Raw genomic sequence first — 17,893 nt, forward strand, 5'->3', positions numbered from 1 at the left:
GGATGCTTACTTCATCCACTACCATCCTATCTGAAAGCTTCGTTAGTAGGTGTGGAGAAAATATGGGTAATCATCAACTAAAATAATTTCTAGGTGGGGCTGGTTAGCGAGATGATTAAGAACAACTTAACACATTTGACAGGTCATACAATCGATTTCGATCAATGCATGAAATGAGGTTGGAAATGCTAACGGCTCCAATTTTTTCTGCAATTTTCAACCAGTTGGGTATGTGGTTCATTTCTCTACTTCAACTTCGGTGCCAGTCACTGAGAAAACATACAGGAGCGACGCATATAAGGCTACCTTGGGTATCTGAAATGTACTGCGACCAAAAGTATCATTTGGTGAAGTAAAAATGTGGTAAATCGCCGAGATTTCAGCACTGGAAAGCTATGCAGGCAACAGGTTTATCAGGTTGGTTTATTTCACACAGATATAGAATATCCTAGGTATGCATTAAATCATATTTTCACAGGTAATTCATATACATTGGCAAATAATCTTATGTTAGAAAGTGAGTTCATCGGCACACGCTATTTAACACCCAAGACGATATTCGCATCCGCCTTGAACTTGTACACATCTTGCTCGCCATATTTTTCAATAATGACGGCGCGTACATCTTTCTTAAAAGTATTAATCTGATCGTTGCTCAAGTCTTTCAAAAAAAAACTGCGAATACCAGGGTTGCGAGTCAGGCTTGCAATAAACTCGTCCAGGTTCTCTGCTTCTGTGGTCATTTCTCCGCTGCACACCACACCGCTGACTTTCTGAAACCCAGCTTCGTGTAATTGTTCTTTACAGAACTCCAAATCTGCCCAGCTGCGGACCCATGGTATTTCTTTAGGTTCTTCACCCTGCGTCTTGGCTTTGGCAATCCATAACGAACGTAGTAGTTCCTGTGATCCCCAAGTGGTGTAAACTGCCTTTCGACCCGGTACGAGGACACGATGGAACTGCGAGAGGGCCTTTGCGCCGTCTGGCATAAGCATGACGCCGAACACACAGAACACGGCATCGATGGATGCTTCAGACAGCGGGAGGTCCATGCCATCCATGACTTCAGCCTTGACATTCTTCCAGCCTAGTTTCTCCGCCTTACTGTTAACAATATCAACCATTCCTGAAGCATAGTCGGTGGATATCACAGAGACGGTGGGCGACAGTGTTTTAACAATAGCGGCTGCCACCACGCCGGTGCCACACGCGACATCGAGAATCTTTATGTCCGTCCGGGAATCCAACTGTGCGAATTCAACACTTTTCTCAGCATAATAAACCGTGCTCGCCTCCACGTAACGGAGGTAATCGTCAGAGGCTACTGACCAGGATTGAGGATTCATGGCGATGAGAAAAAAGTGAATGAGGCTCGGCGAACAATTTTGAGTACATGTTTCTCAATCATTTGCCTTTTAAGACAGTTGGCTGGTTTACCAGGACTGAATTCTCAACATTCTACTGAACAAACAGTTTCAGACTTTAACATCAGTAATTTGACTATTGGATTTTAATGATAGAGTCACAGTAAAAGGCAGCTTTAGGTATATACCAATAGGTATAGTTTACATATTATATTAACGGATTGTACAACAGATAGGAATTAGAAAAGGTACAAATGATGATGTATAGGATATGGATAGGCTTTCAATCGGACGATCAAGCGTTTTGTTCTGCCATCGGATACTCTGAAGCAGCAGCATCTTGGGCTTGACGCTGAGCAAGGAGTCGACGCCAGATGGTGTCGTGGAAAACGGGGCCCCAGCTAATAGCCAAGATGATGAGGATGATGAGATCAATAACAGGGCCAAAGATGTAGATCAAAGCAATGTTCTTGAGGGCAGGAGAGCCAACATTCACAGCATACTGAGCAAGCTTGAAAGCTTGAGCAATAAGTAGCAAAAATGTAGAGATAAACAGGAAAAACTGCACAGCATAGGGGTGGTGGAGTTTGGATGTAGGTGTGCTGGAAATCGGCATGGTTCCATCTTCCAAGCCATGGTGGTAGTAACGAATAATGATCAGGAGGAGTGCGACCAAAGCAACAAAGATGGCATTACCGGCGAGACGAAGCACATTCATATTGAGAGAGGAGCCAACAATGGTCAAAACCAAAGAGACAATAGTCAACATAATAAGCATCCGGAAAATACGGCTATCCCGTCCGGCTTCGCGTGGGTCGGAGCCGTTTCTCTTGGAAAGAACCCAGTTGTAGGTGATGGATAACAAACCAGTGAACAAGATGAAGGTGCCGATGGCGGTCAAAGCGTTGGTCGCAATATACAAGTTGACGAATTGTGTGATTTGAGCTTCGGTGGGCGTATCGCCCATACTGCTCAAAACGCTGTTACAGACAATCTTCAAAATGAACCCTACTGTCAATATCGCACAGAAAAGGATGATTCGAGCAATCGACCACACCAAGAATCCTCGAAACCGAACAGCATTGTATATCCAAGCGATCACCATGATGAAAAAGGCAGCGGCCATGACACCGGCTGCTGATGAGGGACCAAGAGGAATGAATCGATCGTTGGGATCATTCTCGAGGTAAGAGATGAGAGCGTCCATGAGGGAAGTAAGAGAAGTTTAATGATAGAAAAAGGGAAAAATAAGAAAAAAAGGAGATTCATTTATATAGCTTTGGGATTTCTCACTGCGCATTTTGCCTCCGTAGCAAATTACGGCGTTACATTTTCCTGATCTGTACCTGAAAATGCTGGTGACTCCGCCAAGAAATGACCGTGGACCTCTAAACGTGTGCAAGCAGCGCAGATCCATATGTTAAGTTGTCAACATAGTTATTACCTATATGGCTTTAAAAGTCTGCCTTAGAGGGTTGATAAACATTAGCGCAAGTCGACACGCAAGCGAAACAGGGTCGGAGCCAAGACATGTCTTCATTAAAGACGGCCATTGAAGAGCGCAGCATACATATTCCTCAACTTCCTCCTGCGCTGTTACTACGGTTGTGGCTTACTTGCTGCAGCATGCTGTGGTATGGGCCTATGTGGGTGCAAAGTGTTGTGTTCGGCAGGTTTACAGCAGGTCTGCTAGGCACAAGACTGCATGTCGTAAGTCACGGTATGGCAGTGTACAGTGGAAGAAACGTTTAATTTTAAAAAAAGATAACGTATAAAAATTCTTGTGGCTACAGGCAGACAGATCAACCATATTGGGACACTGCGCTAAGATCGCGAACTGCGTGAAAATGTTTTCCCCGCTAGGCCGATACTACAAACAAAAAAGAAACGTTGCCGCCCATAGCCGATGAGGCTGCAGCCTCTTGTGTTGCACGCAAGTGTGATCAATCTGATACCATTGTAAGTAGATAAAATTGTATTGATATGCTACGCTATAGCGATTATATGGAAAGAAAAAAAAATTAAGTTGGCTCAGGTTGCGGTCACTAGAGTAGGATGGAGAAACTTGTCCTAGGTCGGATTACGAAAATCGGTCAACAGCACTTTTCTACCGCGCTTTGTTGCGTTAGATTCTGTTCATCTTGAGGGCTCTGCTGGACTCCATGTTTCGGGCACTTCGGCGTCGGGATAGAATGAAAAGTAAAGCTCCAATAGAACCGGCCACCAGGGCAACTACCGCACCAATGAATCCAGCACCAACGGGAGAAACTCGATCAGAAGGACATGAAGTAGTCACCAAGTTTTGACATCCTCTAGAAAAGCTGTTGCCGCACTGAGAGCACCAGGCTGTCAGATTGTTCACCGATCGAGCACTAATGTTCTCCATAAATTGGTCCAATGGCATCCCCCCACTGTTCAGACCAAAAAGCCCGTAAGGCACCAATGCTGAACCTTGATCTGTACCGTTCTTGTATAGCATCCGAACCGTATAGTCTGAAAATTGAACCGACTCAGCTGCCTGAGTGGATACCTCGAATACCAAAGCAGATCCAAACTCTGTGATAGATTGGAATTCGGGGTTGCTGTCGGTTAGATTGTATAAGTCAAAGAAGGAGATGAACGTTTGAAAACCATCTGCGTAGTAAGTGAATTTAGGTGACTTGGTTGAGCTTGTGATGGTGGTGTTAATGTCGTTGTAGAGTTGGGAAGCAAACGTAGCGCCAGCAATGGTATTAATGCTATCGTAGTTACCCCCATAGGTGTTGTATTCATACCAATTAGCCAACGACTTGAGGTACAGGTAATTGTCAACACCGAGGGATTGCGCAAGTGTTGAATTATAGGTGTATTGATAATTGAGGTAGTCATAAATAGAGTACACATTGGCCAGACTACTTGGCCGACCGCCGAGGAGCGGAGCCAAATTGGTAAAAAATGACTGTGTTTCCGTTACCTTGTCCTGCCACGTCTGGCTTTTCTGGAAGCTGGCAAACCCGTTTTTCATTGCTGTACAATCCACCCAACCATCCAGAACAATGTCGCTGCTGTCAGGCATTGTGTTTATCGGGATATACTGATAGCCTCCTAAGGGTGGATAGTAAGCTGTACCATTTGCTAGCGTGGAATTCATGGAGGGATCAGTGGAGGTCGCAGTTGGAGGGTACACGCCTTGAAGGAATGCGGTGGCCGAGGCGAGAATCACCTCATTATCTGACGCTAACGTCGTCACCTGCGACATGGTGTAGATGGATGAAATGTTCTTGATCATGGTGGTAGATGCTGCGTCAAAGTAGACAGAGTGAATGAATTGCCCTTGATTGTAGAGCATGGTTTTCCCAAGGGGTGTGAGTTCATCTGCAGCTTCAGTAAAGTTCCATGGATTGCCATAATTTGCTGTACGGTCGCCATGTCGAGTCAAGACAAACACAGCAACGACTTGAGATGGGGTAGTCATATGGATGTGAAACGCGGAAGAGGAAAAAGATACCGAGGGGAGGTACAAAACATGACTCGATTATAATAATCAGATATGAGCAGTCTCAAATGTCGGAGCCGTTACTTGAGCTGCGATAGGTTTAGACTCATTCATCGCTATGTCGGTGAAGATGATCTTGAATTGACAGATAGGTCAGGGTCTGTTGACTAATGGTTGACAGAAAGCGCTATTGATGATATACCTCATTCATGAAATGATGGGGGTATTGATTCATGTATATTTAAAGGCTATAAAGTTGATCCGGCAGGATCAGATAACGCCAAATTTCGAGACTGCTTTGGTTTGGTTCTTCCGAGGGTATCCAAACACAGGTACAGTATGGTTGTTAATGTTAATCTATTTTACAAACAAAAGCGCACTGGAGAATAAACTTTAATATGCGGCGGTGCCGATGTTATTCCTTTGAAGTTTTGAGTACACGCACGTACCTTATTGTTACTAGCGCTCATAGGACCCCCTGATAACGGGTTCTGCCACCGATGGATGCAAAGTAATCTCGGGTGGTATGATATATAGACGAATGGCTGGTGCATTTGAAGCTATATGAACCGCTAATGTGATTGCAGAATTTATAATTGCATTGAATTTTGTTTGGATGTGTGGACGTCCAATGAGGGAGAGTGCAGTGGAAAATGCTAGTGACAGCTCCAGCCGTAGGAATAAATTTGGCTGAGAGCTGAACCCTTAGGAAAGGGGTTCATGTTGTAGCGTCGTCACGGTATACCACCGCATTCCATATCAGTCGGTATCATTATGCGCCAAACAGTAAATTTTATGTCAGAGATAACATGGCTGGCTCGACCATTACGTCGAAGGATGACTGACGTCTGGAACCAAGAATGCACTAGTGTGAAAGTGTAGATACAAACGTCTTGCCCTCGTCACTTGCAAGATGGTCCACGCCGAAAGCCGACTTACTCAATAGGAACAATTTTCCGTTCGACCTCCTATTTACACATAGACCGTAATGGTAGAATCATTGGCTCCGAAAATGGGATACGCCATTTTATCAAAAGGCACCTTGCCATAAAGTTACACATTGGCCTCTCGTCGGGAAGACCGAGCAAGCGTTTATAGCCTATTGAAGCGATGAGCCCAGCAGCTCCGCTTCGTGTGAGCAATGAGACAATGTTATTGTTATAAATTTCCATACCTACAATAGTGAGTATTCCCTTTTCATCAAAGCATGGCGCTCGTGTTCTTGTATGATCACGACTATCATATACGTTGCTAAGAACATGGCTTCGTGGGAGAAATGGAGCGCAGAGTTCGGACACCAAAACAAGTATCCTATTTTGCTCCATCGCTGATGAAGAAAATGATCATCTCAGGGAAATTTTAGCTTGTCGGTCAAGACATCTCGGTCATATCGTATTTCATAGCGACTGTGACACTGTTTGGCGTGCAGTGCACACAGAGGACACAAAATTTTATATATATTACATGGTGCGAACAACATGTATTCTATGCTGCAAATCTCGTGTAGCTTTTTTTCCCAATACTGGTGTGTATGCAACGTCGCTTTCTGATGCCTTGCGCTGGGGGTGGCGCATCAGATGGGAAGATTAGATAAGTTGGAATAGATCGTTTGCCCAGACACCATTACTTTTTAGGATCTTGAAAAGTGGAGTTGCTGAGTTGCCATTTGTACAACGGATGAAGCTCACCTGGGACATAGTTCTCGTGCTGGAAGATGAGTTCCATTCTCAGGCTCAGATTACATGATATGAGTCGGGAAATGGAGGATGCCATGAGCAGTCGCTGCTCTATGATTGAAAAGCCTTTCAGAGGAATTCAAAATGGACTTTCATTTCACGTCTGTAATACGACATACCTTTGAAAGCTGAACACATTTCATTTGATCATAAGTCACGCCACAGTCTTACAACAGGGCTTTGTAAGACGTTGATATAGCAGCATGGACCCAAAAAAAAAGCATATAAAGGCAACTGATCTCGGGATGACGATTTTGTTCAAGATTTGCGATGCGTATTCTGTGCGCTGTCGCTCTATTCGTCTCACTATCATGCGTCAAGGCTGTATCTTTTCAATCACCACAAGCGCAATCACAGCTCACACCAGGCACGTCCTTCCAAGTCGTATGGGGTTGGGATAGTCCACCGAGAGCCGACGATGGTGCGCTTGATATTTATCTTGTCAGAGATTCTGCAGCGACGTCCGTAGTTTCGCAGTTAGTGACCGGAGCACTAATCTTATATTCAGCAACATCCGCCACCATCCCTACTGGTACCCCGGCTGGCCAATACTACCTGCAATTAAGCGTGACCAGCGGTACGGAAAAGAGTGCTATCGGTGGACCGTTCAACGTCGCCACCGGTCCTACCGTCGTCGCCAGTAACAGTACAATCACCACGGTTACAGTAGATGGTGCGACTGTCACCACCTATGTCGTTCCAACCGTGAGTCCACAATCTGATACCGCAGCACCAAGCACACAACAGGGTCTTGCCGGCGGTGCGACTGCAGGCATCATTATTGGAGCTTTGATTGCATTTGTAAGTTTTGAACAAATTTACGCAAGTCGAAGTAATTTGAACGAGCACCGGGAATCATTGTGGGCTCATGCTTTTTTATTATGCTAGGGAGCTATCATGGCCACTTGGTTCGTATGGTACAGAAGACGTCAACAAACCATTCATCGAGAAATGGCAATGAACAAACCTTTACCTGGTTTACGACATCCTTCACAAGATCCTCACCATTTCACTGAATACAACCATTACGGGACTGACCACCCACTGCATTCATCCGTCATCCCATACGGACGCAACAACGGTGTATCTCCGCTCTCCGAATATCCGGTCAGTGTAGGCAACCAGACCATGCCATCAAGTGATACACAATCCCACTACCAACGGCACCTTGTGTCCATCCCAAGTGTAAGTAATCAGAATTCGCACACAGGAAGCGGCGCTTCCACCGTGCGGCAATACCGTTCCTCCCTTGCTGCTGGGTCGTTTGGACCAGCCACACACTCGTCAGGAAGCTCAACCGCTTCCCCACCACGATCCACCGACACCGCCATCTATCGTCCTGTCGTTGAGCAAGTCACGTATTCTCCTCCACATACTCCCAGCTCGCCTGTATTATCACCTTCCCCACCTCCTAAATAATTGTACACATCTTTGTGCCGCGGCAGTTACGACAGTCGATGAGTTCGTACTGACTTTCGCAGCATTCGTAAATACCGAACATCCATCCCAATTTAGAACGAAAGACATTTGATGATAAAACATTGTATTTCATTGGCCTTGAGCAATAGCAATAAAAAAAAATCTTGCAAAGGTGATGCAATTGCGGTCCGCATCGACTAAAATGCATAGCATTGAAAGCAAGCTTGTTTGACACAGGAAGTCAAATTGATTCACTGGCTGCCGGAGAGCAGAGCATTGGAAAGGATCGATACATGCTTGTTCGAGTTTGTGCCGGCAAATAAGATTTATATGGGTATAGAGCTTTTCTTCGCCCCCACCGCCTTCGGGATCAAGGTTCCATACGGGTACAAAGGCGCAATAGGATGAGATGTAAACATTCTTTCTTTCTTCTTAATTTCGCTTCATCCAACGTTAATTTCATAATGTTTATTTTACATTTGATGTCATTTTCATCCTAATTCAATGGACTGCCTTTCACTCGTCGCTTCCTGCCATTTTCGTTCCTTCTCAGTGTGCGTTTCCGCCATTTCGTACAACTTTCCAAATCAGGTGGCACCCATCGTTGGTGTGCACGCAGTGAGCAAAGGGAGAGCAAGCCAGTTGGATGCTTAGCAAAGTGAATATCAAAGCCCATAAGAATTTTATTTATTGTATCATATCTTCTTTTTTTTATAATAAAAGAAACTGAGGCATACCATACGGCTGAGGAAAATATACATAACCAGTCATCATAGAAAAGTTTTGAGGTACGGTTGGCTTTTATTTTTTGCTGCAGGTGCCACAGTAGGTGTGAGTGCCTTTGGGACAGGTACCTTTGCATCCCTTTCTGTTGTTATCGTAGCAAAGACCATTGCACTTCTTTGAACCAGAATAGTAGTAGTACCATCCGCAGGGGCAGTAGTAGTGGCATCTGGTCAAATACCAGGTGGAACCACAGGTTTTGCTGGTGGTTGCGTCGTTATGGTCATCGGTAGGGGTCAGGTTTTGGCCTTGCAACGTTGCGACATCATCGAAGTGGTCGGCAAGCTCAAAGGTAGAGATGTCGGGACTAACATCTTGAGCCAAGACGGACGCAACTGAAGCAAGAGCCAAAGCGGAGGCAACGATAGAGAAACGCATAGTGAATTGTTGACAGACAGAAAGAAAAAAAAGCCTGAGTATAACATGATTACAATGGCATGGTCGTATATTTGTATACCAACTGCGCAGCTGTATAAGATCAGGACCGCCGTAGCACAAAGACTGATTTTCAAGGTAGGTGTTGAGGCTGAGCTCAATCTGGTACCTCAACCAGGAATAGCCCTTGGGTAACAAGAGTGGTGGCTTGACGTGAAAGGTAGTTGGTGATAAAGGCACCTTGAACTGGGAGGGTCAAGGATCAACATGGCATCCGCTAGAACATTATACTACTATAGAAGAAAACGAAATTAAAGTTTTCAGGGGAAGTGAGTACTTGGGTTATGCTCGCATTGAGATAATTGCTTTCGGAAAGTAAAACGTGAAGTACGAGACCAGGTAGAGATGAGTGACAGACGTATATTGATTTTACAGAAGTATAGGTATTGGAGCATCTATAGAACCCCAGTAGACGTTGCAACTGATTAACCTCTTATATTCAAAGTATTCATTGCGTAGGCTTAGTGCTATGGAAGGTGGGATGGGAAGATCAACAGAAAATGTCCACAAGCGCTAGCCTAACTGCAAACGAATGAAAGGCACTAGCTGCTGCTCTAACAGGAGTGGACTTGCTGCAGCGCGAATGAGTCATCGTTATCAAATAAAATTCTCGATCTCAGTTTGAAATAGAGTGAATTCTTTCGGCTTGCCCCACTGTAATGTTTAATTTAGGACGTTACCAGCCGGTAGTTCATGCGAGGTAACCAAGTCGGAGCACCAAGCGGCGATAATGCGACACACTTTACTGGCACTCGAGGCAACTGCAAGTGAGAACATAAGATACTGACATTGCACCATGTTGGGTTGAGCACATTTCAAGAATGTTCAACATTTTGCTTCATTTCAGGCTACCGTTCGAGAACTAGTTATTTTGAGAGTCCACCCGTCAGGTACAAATCAGCAGTGTTGCAAGCACACTATTTTGTACATGTGGCTAAGGCAAATTTTTTTTTATTTAATTCTTTTATTTCGCCAAACAGTCATTCAATTTCATGAGCTTTGTTGACTGGAAAGCAAAATAGTTGCTGGGAAGGAGACGTTGATGTTTTTTCTGTAATGGCTTGTATTTGGCCACATCGCTGCTTTTCTTTGATGACTTGTGTTTGGCCATCTCACTGCTTCCATATGGTATTCGAAAGCGAAACAAGACGTGGCTGATGCTTTTGGTTTATGTCATTTCCTTGCTTGCATAAGCTTCTTTCCGCATGTTAACCCACGATTATATTTTCCCTTAAGAGACATTGTAAAACGTCTGCCGTACATTTGGATATCTGAGGCTGGCATTTGAAACAACCAAGTAAGTTCCCTGTTGAAAATGCAAGGTAAAGATGGATAAAACGATACTTTAGATGGCAGCACGATTTATAAATTGCAGTGAAAGCATTACAGTACTCGCTCAGTTTCGATATCCTATGGTTGCTACCCCTCGGTTTGCAAATACCGGGGATTGCGCAGCATGTTGAAGCTCAGACGTGGCTGATGCTGGCCAAACCATGTTCCTGGTTGCCAGCAGATGCATCCTTGATTGTCTCATCTCAAAGGGCTGATTATAGACGTCAACACTCACATAAATTAAATGACTGTTATTTTTAATATTTCGTTACTAATCTCTTCCCTAAATTTACTGGTCGAACCATGACCATCACCAATTCTCATTTTTTGATGGCTCCGGACTCTTCCAGAAGCGCCAAAGTCTATGCCGGTCAATTCAAAGACGAGCGATCCGAGCTTCAATAGCAGCCACTCACTTTTCACATTGAGGAGCGAAGTATCAGTTTGTGCGCGCATCGCCAATTCATGGTGAACGTGTCCTACTCTCTGGCAATATGGAAAAGTTGATCAAAGCCGGCGCCCAGGTAGAAGGCTTCTACAAATCGGTTCAAGTGAAGGCGGACGGTATGTTCAAAGCCGCATGAGCATTTATTGGATATTGAGGGAAAAGAGTACGTTTAAAATGTGGAGTTCTGGGTTGCAGCTTGGAAACCGCTTGATGCTACCAAAACCACTATTGCGAGCTGTGATTGTAAAAGCTGAGAAGAACTACATCGAAGGTCAATCCATACATTTATTACAGAGTCACTTTTAGGATATGGCCCAAAAATGCCTTCAAAATCAAATTCAAGAGCAGCGAGAAAGCAAAGTGTCAACTGGAGACCATCTTCATAGCGTTCACCACTTTTTCATTTTGGTAAAACGTACGACAAAAAATTAGGTGGCTTTCTTTCTCCAAGTTAAATTGACTTTTTGGATTCTCCTTTCAAGTTAAATTCATCTCCCCTAGGTGGCTGTTTCAAAAATTTTGCACGAACGTTCATAAATACAGGGTGGTCTCCCCTCCACAAAAGGATTAGAGGTATCCACTAGTGACATCTACTTGCTATGCTACGCACCGGCTTGGTGATGACCACCAGCGCGTTGCCGCGTATGTTACCAACCATTTATCACAGCCACAAACATATCATACATATGGCATCAGAATATGTTTATTATAATGTTCACGGTGAGGTTGCTTCAGCAGGTTAAGTGGTTGCATTTGGCACAACTATCGTGGACGCCGTAGTCGCATGCCCGTCCACCGTTTTGACACTCATATAGGCGGCCTTCTTTGCAGTTATATCGACCATCGCCACAGAATAGACCATCAACAACACCTTGGCAGCTGCAGCTACTAATTGAACATTGTCGTTTTTCAAGGTTGCAGGAGACTGAGCTCATGAGCGAAAAGACACAGAGTGCGAGGACCAGCAATTTCATTGAGGAGAGCATAGCTTGAAGACGTATGTGCAGCAAGGGCGAAAGAGATAAAAGAAAGTCAAGTGTTTCGTTCTAAATACAGTGCTTATTATGCTTTTAAACTCGTTATGTTGTTCTCTTGCTTGGAGCGGACAATAATTTTAAAGCCTACTTTATGGATGGTATGTGAATGAGTTGGGTGAGCGTCACAGACATCGCTGGATAATGAGAACATTCCAAACAATAAAAAGTAAATTACTTTTTTTTTTTTTTGGTTCTACAAGCTGATCCCTTGCGTACCTACTTGCAAAAGAGAGACAGGGAAAGGTAGAGCATACATGGTAGTTCTATGAAACCTGTTTGGAAACGACCCCATTTGAAGTCTATTTAAGTTTACGCTATGCAAAGTTTTCCATTTGAGTTTGCCTTTTGTACAATTCTTGACGGGGGGGATAGAGTTTCACTAAAGGACCCTTTAGTGAGGATAGATGTTATATTTGATTGTTCTCAATAGCAATGTAGGCTTGACGATGTTGTATTATTAAATTGTCAAAGACCGCTTCTGCTGACACAAAAGAACTGCAACCGTACTATCCAATTCTCAAGACGTTGAATGCTCCAATGCACTTCAGTCGCCAAGACCAAAACATACTCTAAAAATGATCTATCATAGGATGGAAATAACAATATGACACCATAGGGATGGTGTCATGTTACGTTGTCTTGCCTATGTACGGCTTGCATCCTGAAGACGCGCAGGGTCTGCTCGCATTGATGTAGAATTGGTGAAATTCAAAGCGAACCTCGATCGGTCCGATTCACAATACATTATCGTACCCGGCTGGCGTGTACACTAGCAACACCCATTGTTGCAAATGATGCCACCTCGGAACGCCGCGCACTCGAAGAGCTTTCTAATGAATCTCCATTCTTTCCGCTGTTTATATTACATTCAGTTCCCCAAAGCCTTTTGAATAATGGACGAAATGCAATTTATTGTAGTGTAAATTTTCGCACATGGAATGAGATGGAGCATGATAGAATCTATTAGTGGTGTTGTACACGTTATTTTCAAAATTCAAGCGTATGATTTTTGAAACATGATATATATGAAAAATAAAATGTGTGATGGGATTTATCGCTTTTGCTTGCGATTGATATATACGAACAGCACGAAGACACTGACGTTGAAAACCCAGTAGGCCCACATCAATCCATAGTTTCTCCAACGGTGAGCAATGGTCCATTCAAAGCCACTCAAGTATTCTTCACCTGATGAGTACTGACAGTATTGACACAGGTCAGTGGCATTAGGGTCCTTGAGATAGCCAGTACCGGCCGAGAGATATGCTTGGGAGTATTGTCCACAAGTTTGGCCAGAGGGTGGCGAGTATGAGATCCAATCGGAATCAATGCACTGTACTTGCATGTTATTGAACACAGTGGTAATGAAACCTTCCAAGAAATAATGGTACGGATCCAAGGGGTACATCCATACTCTCCAGAAGTACACCATGGCAGCTGCAGGTGACAACAAACCAGCGAACAAGAAAAGGAACGTGTTTGGAATGGGAGTGATAATGGATGCTTGAGCCATACTTTCCAACATGGCAGCGATAGCCAAACCAAATGAAATGGAGAACATGAGGAAAATGACAAGGAGCAAATACAAATAGAAACCATCAAGATGAGTGGTTTCCAAACCAGCAGTCCAGTAAAGGGGAAGGAAACCAACGGCACCAGCGACACACATATAAGGAATTTCGACCAAGATCATAGCCAAAGCAAAAGCAGCGAAACCATAGTATTTGGAAGCAAAATCACGACGGAAGAAGAGACGTTGCATCATGAACTGAGGTTGGATGGAGAAGACGAGAGTAAGACCCATGATAATGATTTGGAAAACAACAAGAGTGCGAAGTTGGAGTTGACTGGTGGTAGGTTGAAGCTTCCAGAAAGTGAAACCGTTCAAGATACCAATGAAGAAAGCTTGCCAGATACGACCAATGTTGAAGTAAGGATCTCTCCACCAGATGAGGTTCATGCGCTTGTAAACTTCCTTAAGTTGATAGGCAGTGGTAGTAGCGAATTCACGAGCTTCGGTGTCCACAGGGTGTTTTCCAGCATCAGCATTAAGGGTTTCAAGCTCAGCCTTGATGGCACGAGCTTCCTTGCTGTTGCGCCAGACGTCGGTCCAATCTTGCTTGGACTTTCCGTTAATACCAGCACCAATGACTTCCAAGATGTATTCAGCAGGATTCTCAGATTGGTCGCAGTGACGAGCACCGTTACCTTCAAAGTATTCGTTCATGATAGCCGAGTTCTCACCGATGTCTCCGAAATAGGCGACCTTACCACCACGAGCCAAAAGCAACAAACGATCGAAATGTTCGAAAAGAATGGAGGAAGGTTGATGGATGGTACAGACCAGAGCCATACCAGCGTCGGCCAATTTACGGATAAACTTGATAATGTTGTAAGAGGATTGAGAATCCAAACCGGAAGTAGGTTCATCCAAGAAAAGAATATGAGGCTTGGCGACCAATTCCATACCAATGGTAAGACGCTTGCGTTCTTCAACAGAGATACCTTGACCAGCTTCGAGGATACCAATAAGAGCATCACCCAAATCTTGCATTTCCATCATCTTCAACACAGTTTCGACATATTCATACTTTTCTTCCAGAGGAACCTCTTGAGGTTGGCGCATCTTGGCAGAGAAACGAAGAGCTTCACGGACGGTCAAATTGGGATTATGCACATCCATTTGTTCAACATAACCAGTGATACGTTCGAAATCAGCAGCGAGAGCCTTTCCGTTCAAGAAAATTTCACCATCAATGGTACCCATAGTCTTACGCTTGGCCAAGACATCCAACAAGGTGGTTTTACCAGCACCCGAAGAACCCATCAAAGCAGTCATTTGACCAGGCTTGATCCAACCTTCACAGTCGTTCAAAAGTTGAAGTTGAATCTTTCCAACAGGGACATGGTAATTGACGTGGTTCCAAGTAAAGATACCAGCCTCAGCAGCAAAGTTATCACCCATCTTGTCATAAGCATCCTGAGCATCTCTGAGACGGATCAATTCTTCTTCGTCAGTGTGCTTGGGGGCCTTTCCGGCCTTGTAAACCTTCTTGACGACACCTCCAGTGACCCAGGTGATCTTCTCCATAGCAATCATGTTACAGCAGATAAAGAAAAGCCAGAAGAGGAACACAGCAATGATATCAATGGACATTTGAGAAGTCAAATATCCATAAGAAACATCCAGGAAACTATCACCAACCACAAACAATTCACCAGGATTAGCACCAACAATGGTACAGGCTTGATGAGCAGGATCAGTGTAAGTAGGGCCATAGGGAACAAGACCAGCAGCACCTTCACAAGGGAAGGTCAATCCGCGCATTTCGTTGGTGAACAAAGCTTTGAAGGCATAAGCATAGGGATCGATCCAGTAAATCCAAGACAACCATGGGTGCATATTCTTATAAGGAATAGAGAAACCACAGTACGTGATGAGAGTAATCAAGATGATACCAGTCAGCTGGAAGGCAACGTAAATGGAAGGACTGATGTTACCGAGCAATCTGTAAAGGGCAAATTGTCATGTTAGGATTTGACGGCAGTCGTTTTTGAAATACAAAAACCGAAAGGATAACTTACCGGAAAAGATCGGTGGTACACAAAGTAGTCAACACGTTCACGATCAAGAAGACGAAGAACTTATCAGCTCTAGCATCAAAGCCCATCATGAAGTAAACAATGATGGTATACATGAAGCATTGGACAAAGATGATAGGGATATCGGTAATGACACGAGCAATATGGAAAGCGGAGGGATGATACATTGCATACGACTTGTGCTTTTGGAGAGTCATACGACCACCCAAGACGTTAGGCAATTCAGCTTGAGACAAGAAAGCGTTGAACAGAAGTGACGAGAGAAGAGCACCACCTCTTTGGAAAGCACCAGTAGAGGTAAGAGACATTTGGTAGAAGACAGAAGCATAGATGAAAGCTTGAATAAGAACAGAAGCGTAACGTTCATAGATAGCATGCTTATCACCCCACAGGATTTGGAATTGACGAAGAGTCAAAGCCTTGACCTGTTCGTAGAAGTTGACGGAGTACACGGACTTGCCAGGGACACCCTTTTGCTTGATTTCTCTGACGTATTCCTTGAATTCAGCAGCAGGTTGTTCCTTTTCAATACGAGCTTCGTAGGCAGCAATGGCATCTTGAAGATTCTTGTAATCTTGAGATTGCAAAAAGTAAGCTTCCATTTGTTCTGGCGTTTCAGGGACCTTGCCCTCAAAACCTTCAGCTACAATACGCTCGTTGGGATTGGTAATACCAGTCAGGAAATCAGGCGTACTCTTGCGGGGTTCGCAGGTATAACCCATTTCCATGAAGTAAGCCTTTGCACGGTTGGCAGGACCAAAGAAAATGCAACGACCAAGGTACATCAGCATAACCTTATCATAAAGGTTATAGATGCTGTCGGATGCTTGGTATAAAGTAGCGATGGTGGTCTTGTTCAAAGCATCGCATTGAATACGAAGAGACTTGGAATAATCAAGCGCACTGGCGGCGTCCAAACCTCGAGTAGGACAATCCCAAGCAGCGACGGCGCTACTGGCTGTCATAGCCTCCGAGATCGTCATACGCTTACGTTCACCACCGGACAGACCACGAACGAAAGCATTACCAACAACGGTATTTTGTTGCTTCTTAAGACCGAAAATGGTCAAAAGGGTATTCATAAAGTCATTTTGGAAATCCTTGCGAGATACGCCAGGAAGACGCTGGGCAGGGGTCTTCATTTTCAAGGCAAAGCCAAGCGTTTCCTTAACAGTCAATTCGGGATAATGCGCATCTTCCTCCATGCAGTAGATTGCTTCACCGAGATATTTGCCGAATTCTTGTGCAGGAATACCTCCATAATACACATCGCCCGTGATGTTCAAAAATCCTTTTCTGGAATTAGCGAGAACACGCAGCAAACTGGAACAACCAGCACCGGGACGACCCAGGACGAGAAGCATTTCACCATCTTCAACAAAACCAGTGACATCATGTACGATGTCGAAGGCAGTACCTCTTTGGCGCTTGGCCCATCGTAGAGGGTTGAGCATTTTGGCGAGGCCAATGAAAGGGCTCATCAAATTGAGAATAGTAGATGCATCGGCACCTTCGCCGATAATACTAAGATTTTTGAACACAACGCCCATCTTATGGTGACGGTGGCCATTGGAATCAGCAGCACGAACACCAGATTCCAAATAATCTTTGAAATCAAACGGTTGTTCTTCTTGAGCATCGCCTTTCTCTTCATCGATGCCTCCTGACTTTCTTGTGGATCGACGAGACATGGTGCGAGTTGGTTTCAGAGAATGCTCTGAAGCGGCGTGCGAAATACGTCGTTCAAGATCGCGGAACAATTCAACATTTTTATCAACGTCGATACCATCCTCTGAGCTGGTGTCGATAACGGTGCTATCAGCTGAGGGTGCAATGTTGCGTTTCATGTCGGATATTTCATCCGTATTATTATTAGCTAGGCTGTTTGGGCCAAGGTGTGAACCCTCGGCCATGTCATCAACACGCTCTATGGTTGGCATGTTGACAATCTATAGTGTGGGGTATGATGATTAATTTAGGATATTGTAAAGCTGAAAAATAACGAGGATAATTACGTATTAGCGTCTATGGAGGGATCCTTTATATATTGGATTTGCCAAGAGCTTGAAACAATGGAAGTTGAAGAAAGAGAAACCTAGAAAATATTTTATATCAGCCGTAATATATGGCCGCTCGGTCAAGCGGCTAATAGCGAGTTTCAAACGCCGCACTCGGATCATCTAAATTCCTAAGAAAAACATTGGCTGCCTGCCTTTTGGTAGCAGAAGGTTTCGACTGCGGTCCATCGGAGTCAATTCCCA

General features: G+C 44.3%; 7 protein-coding genes across 7 annotated transcripts; 1 reads left to right on the plus strand and 6 right to left on the minus strand.

Moving 5' to 3' along the window:
- Positions 1-392: 392 nt before the first annotated feature.
- Positions 393-1,457, minus strand: K450DRAFT_249834 (uncharacterized protein). Its single transcript, XM_051590465.1, has one exon. It carries the CDS (start codon positions 1,344-1,346, stop codon positions 537-539), a length of 810 nt encoding a protein of 269 aa, XP_051442908.1. The 5' UTR covers positions 1,347-1,457; the 3' UTR covers positions 393-536.
- On the minus strand, positions 1,456-2,732 carry K450DRAFT_249835 (uncharacterized protein). The gene has a single exon (XM_051590466.1). It carries the CDS (start codon positions 2,569-2,571, stop codon positions 1,660-1,662), a length of 912 nt encoding a protein of 303 aa, XP_051442909.1. The 5' UTR covers positions 2,572-2,732; the 3' UTR covers positions 1,456-1,659.
- A 599-nt stretch (positions 2,733-3,331) lies between these two features.
- K450DRAFT_249837 (uncharacterized protein) lies at positions 3,332-4,884 on the minus strand. Its single transcript, XM_051590467.1, has one exon. The coding sequence runs from the start codon at positions 4,816-4,818 to the stop codon at positions 3,490-3,492; it is 1,329 nt and encodes a 442-aa protein (XP_051442910.1). The 5' UTR covers positions 4,819-4,884; the 3' UTR covers positions 3,332-3,489.
- A 1,818-nt stretch (positions 4,885-6,702) lies between these two features.
- On the plus strand, positions 6,703-8,235 carry K450DRAFT_249842 (uncharacterized protein). The gene is made up of 2 exons (XM_051590468.1): positions 6,703-7,376; positions 7,464-8,235. Exons 1-2 carry the CDS (start codon positions 6,846-6,848, stop codon positions 7,992-7,994), a joined length of 1,062 nt encoding a protein of 353 aa, XP_051442911.1. The 5' UTR covers positions 6,703-6,845; the 3' UTR covers positions 7,995-8,235.
- A 196-nt stretch (positions 8,236-8,431) lies between these two features.
- Positions 8,432-9,338, minus strand: K450DRAFT_94102 (uncharacterized protein; the record flags this gene model as incomplete). Its single annotated transcript, XM_051593842.1, has 1 exon — positions 8,432-9,338. A coding segment is annotated over one exon (543 nt), but the record flags the coding sequence as incomplete, so codon positions are not given.
- A 2,335-nt stretch (positions 9,339-11,673) lies between these two features.
- On the minus strand, positions 11,674-12,187 carry K450DRAFT_249846 (uncharacterized protein). The gene has a single exon (XM_051590469.1). It carries the CDS (start codon positions 11,976-11,978, stop codon positions 11,724-11,726), a length of 255 nt encoding a protein of 84 aa, XP_051442913.1. The 5' UTR covers positions 11,979-12,187; the 3' UTR covers positions 11,674-11,723.
- An 893-nt stretch (positions 12,188-13,080) lies between these two features.
- Positions 13,081-17,182, minus strand: K450DRAFT_266269 (uncharacterized protein; the record flags this gene model as incomplete). Its single annotated transcript, XM_051592808.1, has 2 exons — positions 13,081-15,538; positions 15,615-17,182. 2 exons carry the CDS (start codon positions 17,180-17,182, stop codon positions 13,081-13,083), a joined length of 4,026 nt encoding a protein of 1,341 aa, XP_051442914.1.
- Between the last annotated feature and the right edge of the window lie 711 nt (positions 17,183-17,893).

Source organism: Umbelopsis ramanniana (genome assembly GCF_025399195.1).
Source record: "Umbelopsis ramanniana AG unplaced genomic scaffold K450scaffold_44, whole genome shotgun sequence".
In the NCBI taxonomy this organism is placed as follows: Eukaryota; Fungi; Mucoromycota; class Umbelopsidomycetes; order Umbelopsidales; family Umbelopsidaceae; genus Umbelopsis; species Umbelopsis ramanniana.

Coding starts and splice junctions, on each gene's coding strand:
- K450DRAFT_249834 (XM_051590465.1), bottom strand. CDS start 1,346: ATGAATCCTCAATCCTGGTCAGTAGCCTCTGACGATTACCTCCGTTAC.
- K450DRAFT_249835 (XM_051590466.1), bottom strand. CDS start 2,571: ATGGACGCTCTCATCTCTTACCTCGAGAATGATCCCAACGATCGATTC.
- K450DRAFT_249837 (XM_051590467.1), bottom strand. CDS start 4,818: ATGACTACCCCATCTCAAGTCGTTGCTGTGTTTGTCTTGACTCGACAT.
- K450DRAFT_249842 (XM_051590468.1), top strand. CDS start 6,846: ATGCGTATTCTGTGCGCTGTCGCTCTATTCGTCTCACTATCATGCGTC. Junction 7,377..7,463: donor TTGGAGCTTTGATTGCATTT/GTAAGTTTTGAA, acceptor TTATTATGCTAG/GGAGCTATCATGGCCACTTG.
- K450DRAFT_249846 (XM_051590469.1), bottom strand. CDS start 11,978: ATGCTCTCCTCAATGAAATTGCTGGTCCTCGCACTCTGTGTCTTTTCG.